The 25878-nt window shown below is 40.1% G+C and overlaps 1 protein-coding gene across 1 annotated transcript in view; it reads left to right on the forward strand.

Annotated features, from left to right (window-relative positions):
• The window catches only part of MALRD1 (MAM and LDL receptor class A domain containing 1), a 580642-nt gene that overhangs the window by 289692 nt on the left and 265072 nt on the right, over positions 1-25878 (forward strand). The window contains exons 27-28 of the mRNA XM_060192257.1: positions 5101-5346; positions 7822-7979. Coding sequence (XP_060048240.1) covers positions 5101-5346; positions 7822-7979 — 404 coding nt within the window. The remainder of the gene's footprint in view (positions 1-5100; positions 5347-7821; positions 7980-25878) is intronic.

The raw sequence follows: 25878 nt of genomic DNA on the forward strand, positions 1-25878 counted from the left end.
AATGAGGAATAAAATTACTTCTTGGGAATATCTTTTTGAGTAAGTGTGATTGGTAACTGTTAGTATAAATTTTATCCTGCTGATAAACCCTGTTAGTGCTCTTTGAGTATTTAGACTGATGCTCAGTGGAATACAGAAGATGGAGGCTGCAGAAGCAGTGCTTGAACCAATTTATATGTTCCTGGTTGAGGGCTAAACCTATAGCTAGTTAACTTTACACAAGAAACAACATAAACACAGAAGTTTGCTGTCTTTTGAAGTAGTACCTCAGCCATATTGCATTTACAGGCCATTGGGGAACCACATTAGGATCTTCTTTTTAAAACCTGGAGGCTTCTTTTATGCCAAGGTTTCTTTCCACATCTGCTTTTTTGTTTGTTTGTTTGTTGTTTCTAGATGCAATCCCCCCATCTGCTTTTTGTCAATATCTTAAGACTCCTGTCATATCTTTTATGGAATTTATTTTCTTTTTTACATTTTGTCTCCTTGCAAATTAGTTTTATAGTCATCCCCAGAGCACCTTCGGACTATCAAGGGGAAGTGTGAAGAGGACTTTAAAATATGAAGTGTTTCGGAATCTCACAAAGCAAGTGGTCTGCCACTTTTCACCACCTGCAGAGAACATCACCAGAAGGGCTTTATTTTCTGTCCTCATATAATCTGGGGTTGTCTGCTCAGAGAAGAACTCTTTAACCATATAAATGACATTGCAAAATGAGAAAAAGCAAATCAGCCCCTGACACCAGACATGGCCTGGTGCTGTCAGCTAGGCTTTGGTGGTGTGATGACCTGGAAGTTCTTCTGTTGAACATAATAACAGTTCCACAGAGCTTTGGCCTCAGAGAAGGCCATTCTAGGAGATTGATGGATCCAAATAAAAACAATATCTCATAAGATATCCTTATCATCATGATAAATACACACACACACACACACACACACACACACACACACACACACACACACACACACACCTGGAAGAAAAACCAGCCCAAAGCATAATTATTTTTCTAGACAAATATGAGTTAAAGCTGTTTTAAACCAATCACAACATTAACCTATCCTGTTTTTCCCTTTATTTTAGTCAGGAGTTCTGACTTCTTTAATTGCATCTCTGTAGGACATGGCTGGTTGAACCATACCTCCAGCCTATTTCTATCTTTCCCTCATGAGGTAGGTCTCTGGAGAAGTGAGATTCTGGGAAACATTGGTGAGGTCATCTGCCCAAGGATGGAATCATACATGGTAGCATCTGCAACTTGTTGACTGCAATGCAGAAATATGGAAAGCTGGACAGAATATTTAATAAACAGAAAACATAAAATAGGAATAGAGCAGATGAAAGTATAAACTTTAGGGTATAAGGAAGCTAAGAATTTTATTTTTATTGTTTTTGCCTTCAGGGTTATTGCTGAGGCTTGGTGCCTGCACTATGAATCTACTGTGCCTGGAGGCCATTTTCCCCCATTTTGTTGCACTTGTCATTATTGTTATTTTTGCCATTGATGTTGTTGTTGGATAGGAGCCAACTTGCGCTTAACCTGCTGTGCTACCACCCAACTCCTGGAAGCTAAGAAATTTAAGAATGTTCCTAGGAGCCTATGTCTTAATAATCTTTGCTTGAGCTTGATAGCTAAAATGAGGATGGGCTAGAAATACTGTCTGGGAAGATGGTGTCAGAGTTGAGAGTAAAACTAGGAAACAGAATGAAGGCAGAGAGTTGCTCACAAACTTGAAGAAAATATATAAATGCAATTAATTGTTTACCACAATGATCTAACCCAAGCCCCCATTCATATTTAGTACTGGAGCCTGTAAATCCTCTGAGTCCCTGTCTGACTGAGCTCACATTTCATAGTCACAGCTAGGGACATTCTAGGCTGCACTCACTTCAGAACCAGTATCCCTAGTAGAATAGGATGGCCCAGGCTGGGGTAGTCCCTACCATTGCTAGATCATAGTGAGGATATGTTTCTGTAGAAGCCTAGAGATAGGCTTAGGATGATATTCTCAGTAGATATGACCAGTGATGGTAGAGAGGGATCTATTAGAGGTCTAGGCCAATATTATCTATGGGGGGATCCAAGGATTCCCTGTCTAGGATCCTGGGTGATGCCATCCCATCTTCTTCATTTGCAGGTTTGTGTTTGTAGACTCTGACTGGAGGGCAACATTTAGAGAAAACAGGGACAAGCTTGGAGAAGCCCTAACAGACATTTTAAAGGCCCTGAGTTTTACTGTGTGAGTGGGATGGCATGGGGGAATTTTTAAAAAAATATATTTTTGTTTCTGGTGAGATGAGGTGGTTCAGTTTCATTCTTCTGCATGTTTCAACCCAGTTTTCCCAGCACCATTTATTGAAGAGAGCCTCCTTCCTCCATTTAATACTTTGGGCTCCCTTATCAAAGATTAGATGTCCATAGGTGTGGGGGTTTAGTTCTGGGCTGTCAGTTCTGTTCCACTTGTCTGTGTTCCTCTTTTTGTTCCAGTACCAGGCTGTTTTGATGATGATGGTCTTATAATATAGTTTGAGGTCTGGGAGTGTGATGCCTCTACTTCTGTTTCTTTTTCCTCAAGATTGTTTTGGCAATTCTAGGTGTTTTCTGGTTCCAGATAAATGATTGTAGTTTTTGTTCTATTCTCCAAAAAAGTGTGGCTGGGACTCTACCAGGAAAGTTTGAATGGGGAATCAGAATGAGTTTAGTAGGCTTGTTAAGGTCCTGCTGTCTCTTAAGATTTATACTGGAGGTTTTTAATTTTCACAATTTATTCTTTACAAAATCAAAAATAAGATGCCTAACAAGAGGGTCACTGGCTATTTCAAACACTATTTTTATAAAAATGAAAATATATACAAGTTTTCATTAGGAGTTTTAAGTATAGGGCAGGTGTAGGTAGCACAATGGTTATGCAAAGAGACTCTCATGTCTGAAGCTACAGAGTCCCAGGTTTGATCCCCCATACCATCATAAGCCAGAGCTGAGTAGTGCTCTGGTAAAAAACAGAAACAAACAAACAAAAATAAAATAAAAATAAATAGTTTTAATTGCAAAATGACTTAAAGATAGACATTTTATTCTCAGGTACCTCATTTCTTAGGACAAAACAGCAGACATGGAAGAGATAATTTGGAATTAGACATATCATTTCAGTCAAGAATTTCCCTTGATATTTAGCCAAAAAGACCTTGTATGATTTTATGCGTAGAATGCATTTTGGCAGTGAAAGTTTCTTTATTAGTGGAGAAAGCTTTCTCTTAAAAACAAATCTGTTAAAGTATTTAAGCTTTTGTTTTTGAAATGTAAAACTTAATTATTACAATTCCAAAACATTAGCTGTGGTTATGCAATATTCTGGGGTCTGCGACTGTTTCCATTTAGAAACAAATCCACATTGTTTTTTTGTTTGATTCAGTTTTTCTTTGAAAAAAAAACATCTTAGAAACCAGGTTTCTTTTTTTTTTTTTACTTGTTCAAACAAACTGGAATTGACAGAATCAATACAAATGCCAACTTATATAAAATTAACTGATCTAGTAATTTCTGAGGCCCTGTAAGAGACCCTTCAGAAAGAATGTGTCTGGTAGTCAACATGACCATTTCCATTTCTCTGTGGACCTGATATCATTGCTCTTATTTTCAAGTCACTGTATTAAAAAAAAAAAAAAAAGATTCTGAAAACCACGAATCTGGGTCCGAATCGCATCTCTTCCTTTACAAAAGGATCAGGTAATTTAATAGCTATCACTCTTTTTCTTGTGTAAATGAGAGGGTAGTGTAAGTAATTTCCATTTCTCCATAGCTGAAAAACATCTTCATGTTGATTCAGAGTCAAGTTTTATAAATGAAACATTAAAGGTCTTTTGTCTTACGTTCAACCTGCTAAAGGTAAACTAGTCACCTACATAAAAAGTCACCCACACTGCAAGAAAGGAAAATGTTAGCAGTTAACCCAGAGAAGAAAGTTTGTTAGGGTCAGACTGCAGGGTCGAAACTTATTTTGAAAGGTTTTGCAGACAGAAAGGCTGTTTAATTAGGTGGCATTGAATAAACCATCTAGCTTAGTCCACAGAACGACTGTGGCTTGCTGAGTACAGCTCTGCTGCCCAACATTGTTCTATAAGGCTTTCCATTCCTCTTTTTCCATTTATGCTCCTAATTTACCTAGAGTCTAAAATATAAGAATGACCTAGACCACATGACATTTCCCTAGCAGGAGTTTCCAGATGCTGGAACCTGTTCTAATCAAGTCCTCTTACCTTTAATGCACACCAGTCCTCAAACTTCAGAAAACTTGCCTCTAGTTATAGAAGCTACTTTCTCAAGAAGTTAAATGGCATAGCTGGTAAATGGGAACAATGGAAAGGAATAAGAAACTTTCAGGATCAAAAGTAGAAAACCTTATTTGACTTGAGATCTAAGCTATGTCTTTGACTTTACACAAAATTCTGTATTTGAGTAGTTTAGTAGATCTATGATCTGATCCTTCATTAGAAATTGTTTATTTGGGAGTCTGGCCGTAGTACAGTGGGTTAAGGGCACATAGAGCAAAGCCCAAGGACCGGGTTCAAGCCCCGGCTCCCCACCTGCAGGCAGTGAAGCCGGTCTTCAGGTGTCAGTCTTTCTCTCCCCCTCTCTGTCTTCCCCTCCTCTTTTCATTTCTCTCTGACCTATCCAACAAGGACAACATCAACAACAGCAATAACTACAACAGTAAAACAACAAGGGCAACAAAAGGGAATGAATAAATAAATAATTTTTAAAAAGGAAATTGTTTATTTATTACTAGGAGAGAGGAGAACCAGAGTATCAATCTGTCATATGTTCTGCCAGGGATTGAGTTTGGACTCAAACCCTAAGCTCTACTACTACACCACCTCCCTGGACAATACCTCATTTGTATTCACCTGTGGATAACTCTTGGTAGTGAACTGTAGATCAGAATGCTGAAGGGGATTAGGAGAGAGGAATGGGACTCAGATCGCAAAACGTCTTAGAAAATTACATTCCTATAAATACAAAAGTAAATTTGCCCTCACCATCTTTTGATCTCACTGCACGTCAGTAGTAGTGACTCAACCTTTCTGTTTTCCCTCCGTAGGTCACTGTCCACATGGCTATCTGGAATGTCATAATGGGAAATGTTATAGTCCTGAACAAAGCTGCAATTTTGTAGATGACTGTGGAGATTATACTGATGAAAATGAATGTGGCAGCTCCTGTACTTTTGAAAAAGGCTGGTGTGGCTGGCAGAACTCACTGGCGGAAAACTTTGATTGGGTTTTGGGGGTTGGCTCTCATCAGAGCCTCAGACCTCCCAGAGACCACACACTTGGAGATGGAAATGGTAGGTTGTTATGTAGTTTTAGTTGCTGTAATCAGAGTCATGCTGAGCATCGTATTGTTCCCCATGGGGTCACAGCAAGGAAATCAAGCCCTTCCTGGGTGTCTTTGTCTTCAAAGGAATACCATAGTCAGGTGCCATAGAGTGGGAGGATTAAAGGACAGACATTGATTGTTTCATAGTCCTGAGAGTCTGGAAGACTGAAATCAAATCAATGTCACACTAGTTGCTTGTGAGGGCAGTGGTGGGGGGAGGGGGCAGTGGAGGGTTAAGGGCAACAGATCACTGAGTCTAGATCTCACTCCTAGCTTCTGATAGCCTCAATTCTACCCATGTTTTCACATTCTTGTCCCTCTGTACATCCCCATTTCTGTGTCCTAGACCCCCTTTTTGATTAGGATACAATCTTTATTTTTCTTTTTAAAAATATTTTATTTTTTATTGGATAGGGACAGATATCAAGAGAGAAGGGGAAGATAGGAAAGGAAAGAAACAGAGAGACACCTATAGCACTGCTTCATTATTTGCAAAACTTTCCCCCTGCAGTTGCAGACCAAGGGCTTGAACCCAGTTTCTTGCAGTTGTAACATGTGTGCTTAATCAAGGGCAAGTGTGTCCCTGTCTGGTGCATATGATATCATCTTACAGGATCAAAGTTTACTGTAAATGCTTCATCTGAGTTTATCATTCACAAAAACCTTCCATCCAAATAAGATTGTATCTATAGGGTCTTGGGGTTAGGACTTAGACATTGGTGGAAGCACAATTCAGCCCTAATACTAAGCGGTTAAAGAAGTTGACAGGGTTTGTTTCTACCAAGTACCTCTCCTTAATGAAACACACTCATCACAACTCTGAATTATTTTCCTTGTTGGATCATTAGCAAATCTCAAATTCACCTCTGTGAAATGAAGATAAAGTGAGGGAGTCCGGTGGTAGCACAGTGGATTAAGGATCCCAGTTCTAGCCCCTGGCTCTCCACCTGCAGGGGGGGTTGCTTCACAGGTGGTGAAGCAGGTCTGCAGGTGTCTATCTTTCTCTCCCCCTCTCTGTCTTCTCCTCTCACCATTTCTCTCTGTCCTAACGATGACATCAGTAACAACAACAAAAATAATTACAACAACAATAATAAACAACAAGGGCAACAAAAGGGAAAAAAAGAAATGAAGATAAAGTAATTCATTCTCTGCATCAAGCAAGGTTGTAGAGATTGAAGGAGGTGGTGAATGTGAAGGAAAAGCAGCTGGAAACCTTAGGAGGTGCTAATCAGACTTAAGTAGACCATATGTCCTAAAGGTGCTTGGTATAGTTTATTTAAAAAAATATATTGATGTAATTTTTTCACAGTGTTAGATGATTTGAGAAATATAGTTACACACACACGCACGCACGCACGCACACACACATGCACACATGCACACACCTCTCCATATTCACCATTACATTTCCCATGCCACTGTACCAATGGCCCCTTTATCTATGCCCCCAGCAGCTCCCTCCCTACTCCTGTAATAACCATCATAGTTTTAATAAAGTCTAACCATTTGATGATTATTCTTTTGCAAGTGCATTTGTTTTAGTTATTAGTAGTCCAGAGTTAGTGAAGCCATCTGGTAGGTGCGTTTTACTTTTGTACTTATTTCACTTAGCATAATCACCTCTAGTTCCACCCATTTTGTCCCATGAGGCAGTGCCATCTTGTTACTGTTGTAGTCCACTTAGTGTCTGTCTCGGATCTTCTTTATTCTGTTATCCATCGATGGACCTTTAGGTTGATTCCATTTTGGCCATTTTTGCATTAATTTCTGCATGTCAAGCCTCAGACTTACTGGTGAGCAGAAAAAGGATGTTAGAAAAATGATGAAAGGATCTTATATTCTTGAATTCTGTACAATGGGAAAGAGAAATCTAAATATTCTGATTCTGAAAACCTATGGAAAAATTAAGCTTTCCGAGGCAGACTAAGCAAGCCAGAGAAGTGAATGTCTAGGTCTTATCCAAACACTTATAAATATTTTGGATATAATGTGTGCACAGATATAAAACTCAGTGTGTTTCTTCTCATATTGCATGCTACATTTCCAAGTATTTTTTCTATATACTCAACAGAAGACTGAATGTTTGGGAACAGATCCTCTTTCTTCATTTGGATTTCCTAAGTGATCTTTGCATTATTTTATAATAACAGTTTGAGGGCACCATTAAACAATTTATATAACTATCTTGTTGATTCTGTGGTATAAATATCCCATTAGATCAGTTCATCTGCAAGCCGAAGTACTTTGCTAAAAGCACACAGTTGGAAATTGTTCTGTCCATGAGCTAGAGGCAAGGCTATTATATTTCCTTTCTGTTTCAAATGAAAATGCCATCAGCTGCTCAGATCATCTGAAATGTAATTAAAAAACTCTAAGATGAAAAAAAGAAAATAAAACATTCATTATTTCGGTCTGATCTGAATCCTGTCCTTGTTCTTAGGACACTTCCTGTACCTGGAGGCCACTCCAGTGGGTCTTCAAGGTGAAGCAGCCCATCTCAGGAGCACTGTGTGGCAGGAATCCAGCACCACCTGCACCCTGAGCTTCTGGTATTTCATATCCACAAAGGCCACAGGTTCCATTCAGATTCTCATTAAGGTAGGCTCTTCACCTGCAATTCCTTTGAGCCCAGTGATATTTGCTCCAGGCATCACATGGGCAAGGGACAAAGGATACTAGCAGAATGAAGAAGGGACCCTGAATTCTACAGGGCTAAAAGGGGAAAAAAAAAAACCACAAAAATCACTCACACAGTCAAGTGCATGTTTTGCTGTATGAGGCACTGGGATTGAGTCCTAGCACCATATGGGGACATTATGGCTGGCCATGGGGAAGCTCCATCATAGATGTACTGTGGCCACTGGGCTGTCTTCATTGTGTCTCTCTTTTCACACCCTTGCCTTCCTCTCTCCCTTCACTCTCAGTTCTCCTCTTCTCCCTCTTCTCATCCCTCCCCTTCCTCTCCTTTCCTTCTCTCCCTCTTCTATCTTTTCCCCCTCCTCCTGTCCCTCTTACCCTCTTTCTCCAGTATATGATGAAAAGGTTGAGCCTTTGAGGCCACATGGGGGGGGGGGGCGGAGGGTATACATGCACAAGGCTATGGGTTCAATCCCCTGTGCTCTGTGTTGCATTTTAAAGAATGAAAAGAAAAAGATTTAAATAATGTTATCTGGCCTGTTGACATCTAAGAGAACTCCTTGTGGTTCCAGTGCTCGGGGTTGTTTGTTTCAAACACTTATCTTGGTAACCAACTTAGATTTCTGTGCCATACCCTGCGGTTATGACTGAGTTCAAGAGATTCTATAATCATAATTCACCTAATCTATATAGGTTTCTTCTGTTTCAGTATTTCCTTCTCTCACATCCTCAGTATAATTGAGTATTTTTGAATTTGAAAAGAAAGGGACTATCCATTTGAACTCCTATATGAGTAGTCACTGCAAGAACTATTATTATATATGTAATGCATAATATATATAATTATATTATGCTGACTTTTGCACAAAATATAAAATAATAGTTATCTCAATAACTGTTAAAGATATTCTAGATCTAAGCACACCACACAAAGGAATAAAATGTTCGAGAGAATAATCAAGGTATAATAATATTGAACATCTTATTAACTGTGACAGAGTAATGCCTTTTCTTACTGAGGATTAATTGGATGTTTCTGTCTGGACTTTAATTTAGAATAACACAGTGACAGTGTTTGGGGAGGAAAATAACAAAGTGTACATTAATATTAATGAGACTTGGGTCATACAACTTTACTCTCTGGCAGGTTTAAGCAGCAGCAAAATAGTGATGAGTGGTGTGTGTGTCATGGTTTTCATTTTGAGAATCCAAGGAAGCTTACCTTTAAAAAGCATGCTTTAGAAGCCACTGCTGTTTCATCACATATGGGCTTTGGTGGAGTGTCCTGCCAATACCTAACTAGAATATCAAAGTGTCCACATGTCTGAATAGCTAATGGCTAGAAAGTCCATTACCTTTATATGAAACCTGGGTGAATTTCATAATTTAGGGCTCTTTTACAACAAACCAGAATACCCCTTGCTAAGAAAATGCATGCAGCAAACACCACAGTGACTTTTTCTTTTGTTTGGACAGGGAACCATCTTGAACTTTAACTCTTAAGTTGTCACAAGGGTGATATGCTAGTGTTCTGTTGAAAGTGATCTTTGATTACATTGTGGGCACTGTGGGAGGGATTTGCTACCCCTCTGTGGACTTGATTTGCATCATTTGTTACTCTTGTATTTACCTTTCACTTCTCATGTTATTGCAGTGGACTTTGTATTACCATTTATTACCATAAATTGTCAAATGAAACTCTTTTAAGATCTGAGTCTTCCAAGTCACTTTGAAATGTGTTTCCTTCAGTTGATTTCTGTGGAAATTTGACAGTGACTTTACAGATTTGTCTTCCTACCAAGAGAAAAAAAATCCACTTAAAAGTATATGTCTCTTCTTATTTAGTGTTTTTTTTTTTATTGGAAAGGAGAGAAATCTTTCATGTATTGTTTTGCATTCATGAATTTTAGGACAGTCAGGTTGTTTTAATAATAACACGTTTTTAATCACCACTACAAAGTCCTTTGTTGGATTTTTTCTATGTGGAGCCATGCTGGGTCCTACCCTGCTCATTTCTTTGAAAGCATCCTAGCCAGATGGCAAACTCAATAGGGGCAGGGGTTTTGCCTTTCCTTCCTTTCTTTTCTCTGAATCTTTGAAAATGGTTCCAATTTAATCATGCATTAACCTCAACTCTGTCTTTCCCACCTGTTCTCAGGAAAGCCTTCCTCTTTGCTGTCCCTTCATACCAGCTCCAGCATAATCTGATGCCACATTCTCCCAGATGTGCTTTGACCACTTTTGCACAGCATGGTTATGACTTCTCTAGCACCTCATGGCTCCAGAAATTCTTTCAGCTTGTAGATTATTAGTGTGCATTAATTCTATTACAATGAATATATTATAAGATCTTGAGAGGTAGATCTGGAGGCTTTAGTCCTCATGGATCCCTCTCAGGTCCCCATAGAAGGAACTTCAGACAGAGAAGGATCGCTGCATCACCCTGGTCACTGCTGGGATCAGGACAGTCCTGGTTTGGGGCAGCCCTAGTGAACGAACAGCTATTATTCCATGTGTGTATAGCATTGAGTTCTCATCTAGAATATTAGTCATCTAAGTCTGTAATACATATAAACAATCAGATGTGAAAGGAATGCAGCCACTGGACAATAAACTGATGGCAATACACTTTTGATCTTGGTCACAGATCACAATGATCATGACTGAGAGATACCATTTTTTGAACTCTATGTGGATGTCATTTATTGAACATCAGCTCTTGGATTATTTCACATAATTTTTTTAAAAAAATGTCTCTGGGGCTTCACTGCTACAGACTGACACTTCAGATAGAACAAGCAAGCACAAGATAGGCAGAGAGAGAGGAAAATAAATCACAGCACTAAAGACTGTGTCTCCCTTCAGTGTGTTGGGGGTGGTGGTCAGGCTCAAATCTGGGCTGTGTACATGACAAAACAGTGCTCCTTACACAAGAGCTTTTTTTCCCCATCCCTTTGTGACATTCTTAACACAACTTTCCAAGTTAAGTGATAGGAACTTTATTCTACTAAAGAGAATGGTAAAATCTCACGGCTATAATCTAGTCACCCTACGGTTATGTAGGCAATTATTGACAGATTGAGAATTTAAATCAGGTTTTATTTAAACCTAAAATGCAAACGTTCACTCCTCACCTGACTTTTCCACTCTGAGAACGAAATCGGACTCATCTTTACTGAGGTTTCTATTCACTGCATGCAATCGCTTCTTTTTTTAGAAAAATAAAGTACTAGTTCTTAGACAATGATATTTCTTAAATTACTTAATAAATGTGAATTCAGGGACACCTCAGTAAAACAAATCTTTACTCAAAGAGTGTTGCCATTTTACATATTATATATAATACATTTTCTTCTATATTTTGTGCTTTCAGTCACTTGAGAATTACTTTTCACAAGGATATCACTAAGACAGATGTAATCTTTTTGTCTAAAATCAAAGTACTAGTGAATTACAGGAAGTTGGAAAATTATTTTATTGAGGTATTAACCCTTTTCTTTCCTTTGACATTTTCTTTAGCAATAAATGAAACTAAGTCAAATGAAATTGTAAATCTTCAGGAGAATAACAGTTTTTCTAAATAGATGTTGTATCTCTCTCTGTGTGTTTTAAATAAGATTAAACATTTTACCAGGTATCAGGATAGTTAATTGTTACTCTTTGCTTGGACTTTGCCAGCCACTTTGGGAGTAAGATTCTGTCCATGAGAGTTAGATATGATGTCTATAATTTCACTGCCTTTATTTATTATTATTTTTTTCTATGAGAGCACTGCTCAGCTCTGGCTTATGGTGGCTTATGGAAATTGAACCTGGGACTTCAGAACCTTAGGTAGGAGGGTCTCTTTGCATACCCATCATGCTAGTAGCATGATGTTCCATTCCCTGCACCACCATAAGCCAGAGCTGAGTAGTGGTCTGGTAAAAAACAAAAACAAACAACAAAAATTATACTACTGTGCCACTGCCTTCATTTTATGTGATAAAGCCAAACCTCACTGAGCTAAGTAATAAGCTCAAAGTTATAAGGGGATCAGCTAGTAGTTGATATCAGGTACTACAAAAATTAAAATTAGAATGCTATATAATATTTTGTTTCTTCCTGTGGATGAAAATTTAGCTTCACAATCTGAATGAAAATACATGGACCATATTATTTTTTCTAAGTTTAATAACAGGATGTTTTGAAATCAGTAGACTTAGTCTTAATAATGTTCAGCATTTTTACCTACCTTTTAATTCATTTACATTCAGTGTTAAATATTTTATCTTTCAGACTAATATTTAAAGCAAAAAGTGAATCAAATTCTCAGGGATGTGTGTGTGTGTGTGTGTGTGTGTGTGTGTGTGTGTGTGTGTGTGTGTATCTACTTATTTACTTTTATCAGAGAGAGACAGAAAAAAAGAGAGGGACTACAACACTATTTACCTCTGGTCCTGATGATGCCAGAAATTGAACCTGATAGGGGCCATGAAAGTCTGGTGTGCTATTTGGGTGATAATTCCTCAGCCTGAGCTACATGTGCTGCAACATAAAAGTTAACTTGTTTTTCCTGTATGATTTATGTTCTTCATTTCTTGGTTTCTGATGGAGTTACACTAAAGGCTTTAGTACATTGGTAATATTTTTGGTGGAACTCTGAAATTATCTCTGATGATTTGTTGTTCACTGGTCCATATCTATCTAGCCTTAGCCAGAAACAAAAGACCTTTACATCTTTTCAGTTAGCCATTTGGATAAAATTCAGGAACACCTGTTACCTGAAGAGCATTATTATGTTTTGGAAGTTCTCCCATCTGTAAAAGACTGCTGATATTTTAATCAAGATGACTGCATGCTGTAGGGAATGTGAGTATATTTGACTGAAGGTTTTCAGGGCTATTCATTATCCAGTCATGATAGAAAACATAATAGTCAAACCAGAAATGACAAAAAAGAATATATTTTAGGGGCAGCCTCATGGTTAGAGCACCCTCGTTATGCTGAGAGACCACAATTAAATTAGTTTGTTGCCTTTTCTTGCTTAGTGAATCCGAGAGTTTTAGAGCTTCATGTGGTCTTACAAAACACATTTTATGCAGCCTATTCATTTTAAAGATGTAGGAACAAAGATCGTGAGTCCTTATTTCTTGCCTGAGCAAAATATAGTGTTTTAAGAATTAGAAAAAGCTGGCATCAGGATCTAATTCTTATTTCCTTTAGACTTGACTTCCTGGAAATTCTATCTGAGTTTCATTCTCAATATGGAAATGCAGGTTTTTTTTATTATTATTGATTTAATTCTGAACAAGTCCGTTGGATAAGAGGAGTACAATTCCACACAATTCCCACCACCAGAGTTCTGCATCCTATCCCCCTCCATTTGAAGCTTCCCTATTCTTTATCCCTCTGCTAGTATGGTCCAAAGATCTTTATGGGGTGCAGAAGGTAGGAGATATAGCTTCTGTGATTGTTTTTCCACTGGACATGGGCATCCACACACTCCCAGCCTATTTCTGTCTTTCCTTAGTGGGATAGGGCTCTGGAGAGGTGGGGTTCCAGGACACATTGGTAAGGTCATCTGCCCAGGGAAGTAATGTTGGCATCGTGGTAGCATCTGCAGCTTGGCTGACAAAGCATTAAGATATAAAGCAGAACAAAATGTTTAATAATGGTCCTCCATTTTGGGAAAAGTTAGGAATTCTGTTTTATGTATATTCCAAGGGGCCCATGACTTTACTATTTCTTGCTTGAGCCCAACAGCTAACATGCAGGTATGCTAAAGGTATTGTTTGGGGAGATGATGTCAGAGTTGGGAATAACTAGAAAGCTGGATCAGTGAAGAGAGTAGCTTCCAAATATGGGAAAAGTATATAAATACCATTAACTACAAGACTCATAGATCTGGGGCCCATATTCAGCACAGAAGCCTGTGTAACCTCTGCATCTCTGTAGGTCTGAGCTCATATTCTGTGGTTATAGCTAGGAACATTCTAGGCTGCACTCATATCAGGACCAATCCTCCTTGTGTGGCAGAGCATGTTAATCCAGCCTCCCTTCAGAGGATGGGGCAGTCCGTACCATTGTTGTTTCACATTGAGGGAAGCATGCATCCTGGAGAGGCCTAGAAGCCCGTCCACAGTGCTGTTCCTGATGGAGATGACCAGTGATAGTGGAGAGAGGTCTCTGTTAGAGTTCTAGGGCCATCATATCTATGTGGGAATGCCAGTATTCCCTGAGTAGGACCCTGGATGATGGGGTGGCCTGGTAATAACCAAGAGCGCCATCACTGAAGTATGCCAGTCTCTTGCCCTTATCCAGCTTTTGTAGTCTTTACCTGACAAAATTAGCCTTAGAGTGACTGAGGGAAGTGAAATAGGAAGTAAGTGAGGAGGGCATCTAGGTTTAAGTAGAAGCTATTTGATTAATTACTTTATGGTGCCTTTTTCAGGTCTTTCTATTTGCTTGCTGCACTTAGTCACTGTGGACTATTGTGCACCTTTACTTTAAGGTGAGTATTTCCCATAACTTATGGGAACATGTGAACTTGTGACCTGTCTCATGAGCTCTGGTCTGTAGGTTCTGTGGCTTTGTTAGGAAGTATGGAAATGCAGATTTTTATGCATAGGCAGTGGGAGACAACAAAATGATGAACAAAAGGCCAGGTTCTGTAATCTACTCTAGAGATTGGTGGGTTTAGACCTGTTTTATCCTCAGTCTATCAATAGTTTAACAGGGAACTGTGATCCTGTGTATTATTCCATCTTCCCAGACTCACCACTAACACCACTAATTCACTCCCCTCCCCACCAGCAACACACACACACACACACACACACACACACACACACACACACACACACCACAATCCTAAGGGAATCAATGTACAGATCACTTCTAACACTCCATGTGCCTTAGCAGTGGGTCAGACAATTTTTTTCTTTTCACTGAGTCATGTTTTGACCCATTCTTTCAACCTACAGAACATCTAATGCTATTTTAATCAGAAGGTTGGCATCTTATTCATTATTTCAGAGAAAGAAATGTAGAAAGTATAGACATAATACATAGAATATGGATAAAAAATAGATTTTTCAAAGAAGGTCATGTGAACTTTGGAGTACAAGTCAATGAAACTGAACGTTCAGTGTCAGCATTTTCGATTTGCTTTTACTGGAATGGCTTCAGCACCATCACTATTTAATTTCATGCTGCTGCTATTTCTCTTGTGGACAACACTGGCTGCTCTCTTCTGTAAATGGCCTAAGTCTTGGATGTGCCCGGACTCATTTAACCTTCAGAATAAATTTTGCAAGGTGTCTGTTTTGTCTGAATTTTACAAACCACAAAATTGAGACCCAGCTGACATTACATTGTGTTGTGTTACTGACCTTGAAAAAACCAAGGGAAAATGTGGATCATTACATTCCAAGCTGTCTCCACACAAGAGAACAACACATACCTAGAGTTTTATGAAACCAGTTGCCACAGGGTTATGATAACTTGATTTGAATATAATATAGAACTCTTTTTTTTGTCTAAGTGAACATGACAGTGCTTTTGATATGCACATTTTAAAAGGCATATTTACTTATGATGAGAAAATCTGGATAGGCAGACAGACCAAGAAAGAAGGAGAGAGAGAAAGAGATACCAGAGAACTGCTCAGCTGTACATAAGTTAATTCTGGCTGCATTATCTCCACTAAGCCCTGCCTTCCTTTCTTCCATCCTTTCCTTCCTCCTTCCATCTCTTTATCCCTTCTGCCCTCTCCCCTCCATCCCTCCCTCTTCCTTCTTTTCCATCCATTCTTTCCTTCCTTCCTTCCTTTCTCTTCTTCTTACATAAACAGAGAGAGAAAGTAAAAAGAACCATGGCACCAAAATTTCTCTCAGTGTAGTGGAGGCAACGCTCAAGCCTCAGTCAAGCACATGGCAAAGCAACACTATCCAAGTGAGCTATTTACTTTTCCCCATTTCTCTTTTAAAAGTTATGTTATTGGGGAAATAATAATTTGCAAGACAGTTGTTGTCACATGATAGATGTCTTCATACCACTTCTACCACTAACTGAAGTCCTCTTTCAATGTTCCCGCACTGAAGAAAACAAACAAACAAACAACCTTAGTTCCCTGAGGAAGGAGGAGAAAGGACTGGAGTAGAGGGGACTGCTGCTCTTATTTCTACTTCTCACTACTTTCACCTTGTCCATCACCTCTTTCAGGTGCCTCTTATGTTACCCACAAGCACAGTTAAACCGCTAGTGCCTATGGACTAATTCTATCATGAAGAAAGCTTTCTGGTGGTCTGGGAGGTGGTGCAGTGGATAAAGCATTGGACTCTGAAGCATGAGGTCCTGAGTTCAATCCCCAGCAGCACATGTACCAGAATGATGTCTGGTTCTTTCTCTCTCTCCTCCTATCTTTCTAATAAAGAAAATCTTAAAAAAAAATAAATAAAGCTTTCTGTTATGATGTTAGAACTTTAACTGAATTGATGCCAGCGGTGTTTGTTCTGCTGGAGAATCATATGGTCAGCTCTCAAGGTCATTACTATCTATCAGCACTGCAGCTGTTCTTTCCCTTTCATTTCTGCTCTCACTGCTGCTGGTTGTGGTGATTCTCCTGTTGCCAGTACTGGTTCCTCTCTTCCTTATATGGGCTAGATTTTTGAACATGCATTGCCTTATTTAACCTTTAAAATAAAATTGAAATGTGGATATTTTGTCCTAATTTTACAAGCCACAAAATTAACCTAGCTCACATAAATAATAAATGATACAATTGGGCTTAAAAACCTATTTGAAGTCCAAAAACCATGCTCTTAGCCATGGGATTCCATTTCTGCTATTAGAGTTTAGAACATTCTCACATGGAGGAGGCAGAGATATGAGAGTTTGTCCAAGTTTTCCAGTGGTTCTGAAATCATACAAATTAGAGACTTCATCTTGACATATTAGTAAGTCCACAGCTCCATGGTGCCCATCCAAGAAGAGAGGGGGACTACTTTGTGTCCAACTAGACAACTTCTGCAGTTTTTCTTGCTTTGTAATGTAGCTTATCAACATTTATTGGCAGTCACCATATATTTGTCTAAGTCACTCTCCTTTGAATCTACTTTAATTAAATTCCAAAGTAACGCCTGAATTTTAATGTTGAAGCATGGACTAGAAACATATTTTGGTTTTTATAAGAACAACAAGCTAGGTAAAATTTTGTGTTAGTTTTTCTTTTACCTTTTTTTTTTTTTTTTATCTCTGGGACTTAAGTGCTCCAGGATGGTGTTTTAGATAGACAAAGAGACACAGAGAAAGAGGTGATGGCATGAAAGCTTCCTCCAGTGCAGTAGGGGCAGCCGTTCAGCCTGGGTCCTGCACATGACAAAGCTTCACACTGTCCAGATGAGCCATTTTGCCGGCCCACTTATATTGATTTTATTAAACATTATTATTAAAGATGTTGTCTTTCAGAATCTTCTCTCTCCCTCCCTCTTAGATTTCTAGTATGATAGAACTTGGCCTTTACCAGTATTTTCCTCTTGAGGCATTTTAAAATTAAAAGCAGAGTTCTTCAAGATCCTGGTTACTTTCAAATATAAATATATGGGCTGGGGAGAGGAGACAGCATAATGGTTATGTAAGAAACTCTCATGCCTGAGACCAAGGTACCAAGTTCAACTCCCAGCACCACCATAAGCCAGAGCTGAGCAATGCCCTGTTCTCTCTCTAAAATAAAATTAATAAAACATATTATGTGTATGTGTACACACAGAGAAACACACACATATATAATTAAATAAAGATAGAAGGAGGGGAGAGAAACCAGAGCAACACTCAGGCATATGTGATGTGGGGAATCCAACTTGGAACATTACACTTGGAAGTCAAAACCTTTAATACACTAACTCCTGGACTACAGGATCAGGGGCAGGTGGTTGTGTGTATATGAATCTGATATCAGTATTCTCAGAGTACTATCATAAATGTTTAAAATAAATTACTAGAATTACAGTGAAAGCAAATGAATAATTGTGACTTAGTATTTGTTAAATGACAAGAAGTAAAGGAGAATGAAATAACTACCATAATTTTATAGGTGCAAAAAGCAAAATGATACTGTGCAAATTTGTGGCATTGTAATGTGAGATTAAAATATCTATTACTATTGACCAGAGAATCAAAACTACTCATATCTATGCTTCTATGAATAACTGAATAATCCCCTCCCATCCTCTTCTCTTTTCTCCTCCAGCACAACTTCACTTTTTTTATTTCTTTCTTTCACCAGAGCACTGCTCAGCTCTGGTTTTATGTAGTACAGGAGATTGAAACTGGGACTTTGGAACTCCATGGATGAGAGACTCTTTGCATAACCATTATGTTACCCACCCCTGCCCAGTAGCTTCATCTCTCATAAAGTGCCCCCTGTAGAGGTGAGACAAAGAACTTGAACCTGGGTCCTTGAATATGGTAATGTTTGTGCTCTTCTGGGTATGCCACCACATAGGCCCTAAACCCCCCTTTTTAGAAAGAATAAAAATATTTGGGGGCCAAATGGTGGCACACCTCGTCGAGCACATCTGCTACGACGTGCAAGGATCTTCAAGCCCCTGGTTCCCACCTGTAAGGGGAAAGCTTTGCAAGTGGTGAATCAGGGCTGCAGGTGTTTCTCTGGCTCTCTCCCTCTCTATCTCCCACTTCTCCATTTATGTCTATCCCATAAATCAATAAGGATAATAAAAATATTTTAAAAAGAAATAAAAATATTTGGACTTAGCTTTATCTTTTCTACACTAGTGTGTTGTTAAATTTGGGGGCTCCAGCCACTGGGCTAGCTTCACGGTGGTAGACAGAAACAGAGACTCAGGGACACACGGCTTTATTTTTAATCTTTATTCACGAATGGGCAAATCACCACGCCATGTGCTCCCCAATCATTCTTCCTCCGCTGCTGCTGCTGGGACTCTGGACGTCCTTAGTATATGGGGCAGGGAGGAAAAGGGGCGCGAAACTAGCAAGGACCAAACCATTTCTCTCAGAGGTAGGGGGAAGGGGGCCAAACCAACACAAAGAATGCCAACATATTCCCCCTTTTCTTTTTAACTAAATGACCACAGTATCAGGGGTGTGGGGTGAACAGAAACCTTTATCGTACAGGCCTTTTCAAAAAAGAAACTGGCACAAACATGGAGAAACATGTAAGCGAGTAACAACAACCAGTGTGCTGCCAAGGGAAGGCCTGAGGGGGCCATTTTTTGCCTCTGGGCAAAACTTTATCAGCTTAAAAAAAACATTTCCTGCCTCTGGGGGGCGTACTTGCCTTGACGGGCATTTTATAGCATGGGGGCGGGGAACGGCCTAGAGTCCCAAGGCATGGCTGCAGTCAGTCTTTGAGAAACCCAGCAGCATAAGGGGAAGCTGCTAGTTTTGTGCAAAGTGTCCGAGGTGTATCAGTGAGTCCAATAGGAGTGCCAGTCGAAAGCAGATGTACACAGAATAATGCCAGAGGGTGGAGCATTGTATGAGGAAGGTCCACTGCAGGAATTCTGTTTTTCTGTAGAGAACTTGACAACTGCAATTTACTTACTATGAAACAAACTTGTAGCAGGTTAGAAGTTTATCACAATTGATAACTATTACAATTAGAAGTCTTTTTTAGAATGATTTTAAGGTTGGTTAAAGTTTAAACAATAGAATGTGAAAAGGTAAACATGAGAATCAAGGAAAGAAAACCTCAGGCATGAGAATCATTAGCATAGCCATTGTGTAATCTACCATTTCTAATAGGGAAGGTAATCGAGAGTTTTACATATCAACAAGTCTATTTAACCTTTTGTTACACCCATTTAAGATGGAGACACACCCTAGGTGTGAGCAGGTTTTGTTTAGACCAACTTCTTTTTTGTAGAGAACTTGACAGCTGCAATTTACTTACTATGAAACAAAACTTGTTATTAGTATAACCATAGCGCAATCTAACGTTCCTAATTGAGAAGGAATTTGAGACTTTTACATATCAACAACAGTCTTTTTAACTTTTTGTTACACCCATTCAAGATGGAGACACACCCGCAGGTCTTGTTTAGACCAACTTAGTTAAAATATATTGATTGTTAACTAATTTTTACCTCAGACTTTAAATGTAAGTTAATTTTATCTTTATGAGAATTACGTTGAAAACCTTTTTCATTTAACTTTGCCTGGTAAGAATTTAGCCTTAAAGTTACACTTTTAACCTTAAAGTTAATGTAACCAAACTTTAAACACACACATACACATGGTCATTAATACACAAGGAGAGAAACTTTTGTTACGAAGACATGTCATTTCAAACACGAATTTAGATCTGTATTGTCTTAGTTGTTGGGGGGGGGGGTCACCATCCAGAGGTGGCCTCCCGCACAGCTCCACTTCTAGGAATTGCAGGTTGCGATCTCTGCACGAATCTCTGTGTACTTCAGCTTGTCTGCCTTCAGACCTGAGCTGGAGATCTCGGCCAAGGGGCCCAGTTTCGGCAGGGAGCCCAAGGTCTCCAGTGGGGCCGGGATCTGTCCAGACTTCATAGCACGAGAGTGGGCGGGCCAGCCGTGCAGAAGACGCGGGCCGAGGTGCCCCAGGGTGGCGGCCATGATAGGCCACCATGCCCCTGCCCCATGGCCCTGCCATGTCTGCTGCCCTGCTCGCAGTGTCTGAGCAGCGTGGAGAGAGCCAGCGCCCAATGCCCCGCGCCACGCGGCGGAAAGCCGGCTCCTGCGGGCCGGCGTTGGGCGGAAACCACAGAGTGGTCCAGAGATAAATGTTCCAGAAACAGCGAAACAGTCTCGTGAAGAAAGGGCAGACGCCTTTGGAGATCTCTTCACAAGCAGAAGAGAAGGCCATAGTGCATAGGTAGCCAAATTGTCTTCACTTATCTGAGAGATGCACAGGTCAGGTCCACATGGGCGCCATTTGTTGTTAAATTCGGGGACTCCAGCCGGCCGGGCTAGCTTCACGGTGGTAGACAGAAACAGAGACTCAGGGACACACGGCTGGGCTGAGAAGCTGCAGTTTAATCTTTATTCACAAACAGGCAAATCACCACACCGTGTGCTCCCCAATCATTCTTCCTCTGCCACTGCTGCTGGGACTCTGGATGTCCTTAGCATACGGGGCGGGGAGAAAGGGGTGCGAAACTAGCAAGGACCAAACCATTTCTCTCAGACGTAGGGGGAAGGGGGCCAAACCAACATGAAGAATGCCAACACTAGTGCATCTCCTTAAGTCTTCTACAGAAGTCAAGGATGCCTTGTGATTACCTATGAGTTGTGTCAACAAAGCTGTTTGGCAAATTCTGCTGTATTTATACCATCATCAGTGCTATTATGTGAAAGGTAAAAATACAGAGTAACAGTTTGGGCAGTTTGGGAAATGCTCAGCACCAACTTAGGCTGTTTGTTCCCTTTAACTGAGCACTACAACTCTTCTCTCCCTGTACTGAGTTGCTTCCTCACCTCCAACTCCTTCCATCCCACTCCCATCATGTATTCAAGCAAATATTTTACTAAATATTCAAGCAAAGCTTTTACTAAATACTCTGCCAACTGTCGTGTACCTTGTGGGTTTAGAGAAGACATAACTGCTTATAAAAAGTAACAGTGTAGGACCAGATGGTCCACCCAGTAGAGGGCACACATTACTAAGCACAAGGTTTAAAAAAAAAAGTTTAAAAAAAAAGGTTTAAAACCCCCAGCCAGCACATGGTAACACCTGCCTACAAGGATTCTTCGTCAGCAATGGGCTGGGAGTGGTACTGCTGTGTTTCTCTTCTCTCATTCTCTTTTCCTCTTTCTCTCTCTCTGCTCCTTCCTCCCTCCTTCTATCCTTATACAAAGGGGAGGGGGGAGGAAAGAGTCAGCTGGGTGCAGAGGAATCATGTAGGTGGGGAACCCCAATAGTAACCCTACTGATAAATAAATAAATGAGTAAATAAAATTATTAAGTAACCCTATGGGCCTGGGAAGTGGCTTATTGACCAGAGTAGATGCCTTTCATGTATGAGCACTGGGTTCAGTCCTGGTTAGCACCAAGGATGGCATCAAGGACAAAGGTGAAACACGCAGAAAAGAAGCCATAAGGAGTATGGCATGCAGTGTTCCTGTTAGCTATCCCGGTAGAGTCTGAGTGTTCTTCAATACCTAAGTGTTCTATCTTCTAAAATTATCCTTTTGAAGTATGTGACTTATGAGCTCTCATGCTACCTTCTTAAAAGGACCCCTTTTATGTTCAAGAGATGACCCGAATTGAGTGCAGTGTTTTCCCTCCTGCATCAGTCAGTCTTTGCTTCCTGGCCCTGGGACCCATGCTGCCTGTTTGTGTCCAGTATCCTGACCTCTGATGACTGGAGGGCATCTGTGGTGCAGAGCGCAGTTCCCTTGTTTACTTTATAATTTCTATCCAGGAGCACAGTGCCCCAAGACCCTAGTCACTTCAGGCATTTTAGTCAATTGACGGCATACACAGACATTCCCTCACTAAATACCAACTCTGTTGGACAAAGGACTTAATACTCTAGGAATGAGAGAGAGAGAGAGAGTATTTTAACAGGGTTATTGCTGGGGCTAGATGTCAGCACTGCTCCAAGTGGCCATTTATTACATTTTTTTCTTTCCATTTTTGTTTGATGAGATGGAGACATTGAGAAGGCAGAGGAGATAGAGAAGAGAGAAAGACACCTGTAGATCCGTGGCCCGGGAGGTGGTGCGTAGATCTGCTTCACTGCTCAAAGTTTCTCCCCTACAGGTAGGGAGTGTGGGGCCTCTAACCCAGGTCCTTGCCTTGGTGCTGTGTGTGCTTAACTGGTAATGCCACCGCCGGGCCCTACTCTAGTAATTCATAAGCTATTAAAATACTGGATTGAAAGTATTTGTGAGAAATAAGGAAAATTTGAATTGGATTTAAAAAAAAATAAGAAGTCAGTGTCAGGGGATGGCACACATAATAGAAAATAAGATTAAGGTATGCGAGGGCCTAGGTTCAAGCCCCTTGTACCTATTTGTTGGGGAAAACTTCAGGAATGGTGAAGAGGTTCTGCAGGTGTCTTTCTTTACACCTTTCTATTTCCCCCTTTCCTTTCAATTTCTCTGTCTGTCAAATAGGAAAAAGAAAACAGGCCACTGGGAGTTGTGAATTCATTGTGCAGGCACTGAGGCCCTGCAATAAACCGGGTGGCAAAAGAAAAAAATAATTCAAACAGACTCAGTGAAGAAGGGAGTGTGTTTCAAGAAAGAGAAAGTCAAGAGAGGGAAACAATTAAAGTATTAATTGTACCCCCAGTTCACAAATTATCAAGCAGTAATTAAAGGTCATATATGTATATTTGTCTCCAGGGTTATTGCTAGAGCTCAGTGCCTGCACCATGAATCCACTCCTCCTGGAGGCTATTTTTTCCCTTTTGTTGCCCTTGTTGTTTATTGTTATTATTATTATTGATGTCATTGTTGTTGGATAGGACAGAGAGAAATTGAGAGAGGACTGGAAGACAGAGAGGGGAAGAGTAAGATAGACACTTGCAGACCTGCTTCACTGCTTGTGAAGTGACCTCCAGGCATGTGAGGAGCCGGGGGCTAGAACTGGGATCCTTTATGCCAGTGCTTGTGCTTTGCACATGTGCGCGTAACCCACTGTGCTACCGCCCACCCCCCTAGAGGTATATTACTGATGATAGTAATAAACATCTATTTGACTTTTTTCAAGTTTAAAACATGAATTTGCATATCTGGGACAGTAACTGCTTTTGCCAGTAAACACAGTGCTTACTCTTACTGTTTCTGCTATTTCAGTTGTTCCTTATTTATTATCTTTAGCTTGAATATAACCTTATGATATCTGTTTAAAGATATTATATTGTATCAAATTACAAAAAAATCAGATTTTCAATTTATGAAAACATTGATAATAGTGTAACGATTTTTAAATAATCCCAAACTGGTTTTGAACAATATAAGTAAATAACTGAAAATTTAGTTCCTAATTTGATAAACCCAACTTTTAACTTCTGTTTGATATAAAAATAGAATTTCAGCATAGCTGCTTTACATTCATTTAGATGTTGTCCATGTTGTCTTCTTTTCTGTCGTGCAAAGGAGGAACTGACTTAAGTTTTGTGGAATTAAATAAGATACAAAATTTTCACTTAGTTCTCATACCCTAAGTTATACACAGAATCAGTTAGAGTCAAAGGTAAACAGCAGTGACAAAATAGTCAATGGCAGCCAACAGGCATAAAACCATCATCCCTCCTTTATTTCTTTATTTATTGAAAGACAGTAGTAGAATGAGAGAGGACAGAGACTAAAGACACCACAAAGCTGTTCCACCGTCTGGAGCTACCCTGGTACCTTCCATGGTGCTCCCATATCATGCTGGGGCTCCCACCCAGGACCTTATTCATAGCAAGATATGGAGTCTAGGAGGACTTTAGTGAGACTGCACTCAGCATACATCACCCCCCACCCCGCCCCTTTATTCCAGATAGGAGGGAAGAAGGACAAAGAGTCAGGGAGAGAAGGAGAGGTACCATAACACTGTTTCACCACATATGAAGCATCCCCCTTGCATGAGGCTCCTGTGTGATGACTGGGGACTGAACCTGGTCTTCATGGATGGCAAAGCATGCACTCTAGTGAGCCAGCTCCCTGTGTCCCTCCACCCATCGGCTACAGGCAGAATATTTATATCTTACATAATGAACTGTGATCAATTTGTAAGCTTGTAAATTCAGTTTTTTTTTAAAAAAAATAATATGATGGTTCAGGAAGTGGTGCAGTGGCTAAGGCACTGGACTCTCAACCATGAGGTCCTGAGTTCAATCCCCAGAAGCACATGTACCAGAGTGATGTCTGGTTCCTTCTCTCTCTCCTATTTTTCTCATTAATAAGCAAATACAATCTTAAAATAAAAAAAAAGAAGATGTATTCCTAGTATTTATATTAACTTTTATTTTTTGCTTTATTGAATAGATACAAAGAGGAATTGAGAAGGAAAGAAGTGGTAGAGAGGGGCCCCCAGACAGTGGGGTACCTGGTTGAGTGCATGTGTTACTAAGTTCCCCAGGTTCAAGTCCCCAGTCTCCCTCTGCAGGGGGAAAGATTCATGAGCAGTGAAGCAGTGCTACAGGTGCACCTCTCTCTTTCCTCTACCCCCCCATCCTTTTTTGATTTTCCTCTGTCTCTATTCAATAAATAAGTACAATATTAAAAAGAATATCAACTTTGTTTTCTAAGAGAGGGAAAGAGAGAGATGTGTAGCTCGAGTTCACTGTTCATGAAGTTTTCACCCTGCAGATGAAGACCTGGGACTTGAACTTGGGGCTTTGCACAAGGTAATGTGTGTGCTTGACTGAGTGCACCACCCCTCCCCCGCATTTCCATAACCTTAAATATAAACTGGGAGCAGAGGGGGCCAGGCGGTAGCACACTGGGTTAAGCACACGTGGCGCATAGGGCAAGGACCATTGTAAGGATCCTGGTTTGAGCTTCTGGCTCCCCACCTGCAGGGGGTGGCCTCACAAGTGGTGAAACAGGTCTGCAGGTATCTTATGTTTCTTTTCCCCTCTCTGTCTTCCCCTCCTCTCTCCATTTCTCTCTGTCCTATCTAACAATAACAACAACAAGGGCAACAAAATGGGAAAAATGGCCTCTAGGAGTAGTGGATTCATAAGTGCAGACATCGAACCCCAGCAATAACCCTAAAGGCAAAATAAATAAAAATAAATTCAGTGAAAGGACTTTTACATTAATATTTAAGGGGAAATTTTAAACTGGAACTGGAGATGGAATTATGTGTATGGTCTAGACATTGCCTTCATTGTGAATAAAATCACTCTTGGGGTGAGGTGAGAGCATAC

Source organism: Erinaceus europaeus, chromosome 6 (assembly GCF_950295315.1).
Source record: "Erinaceus europaeus chromosome 6, mEriEur2.1, whole genome shotgun sequence".
NCBI lineage: Eukaryota > Metazoa > Chordata > Mammalia > Eulipotyphla > Erinaceidae > Erinaceus > Erinaceus europaeus.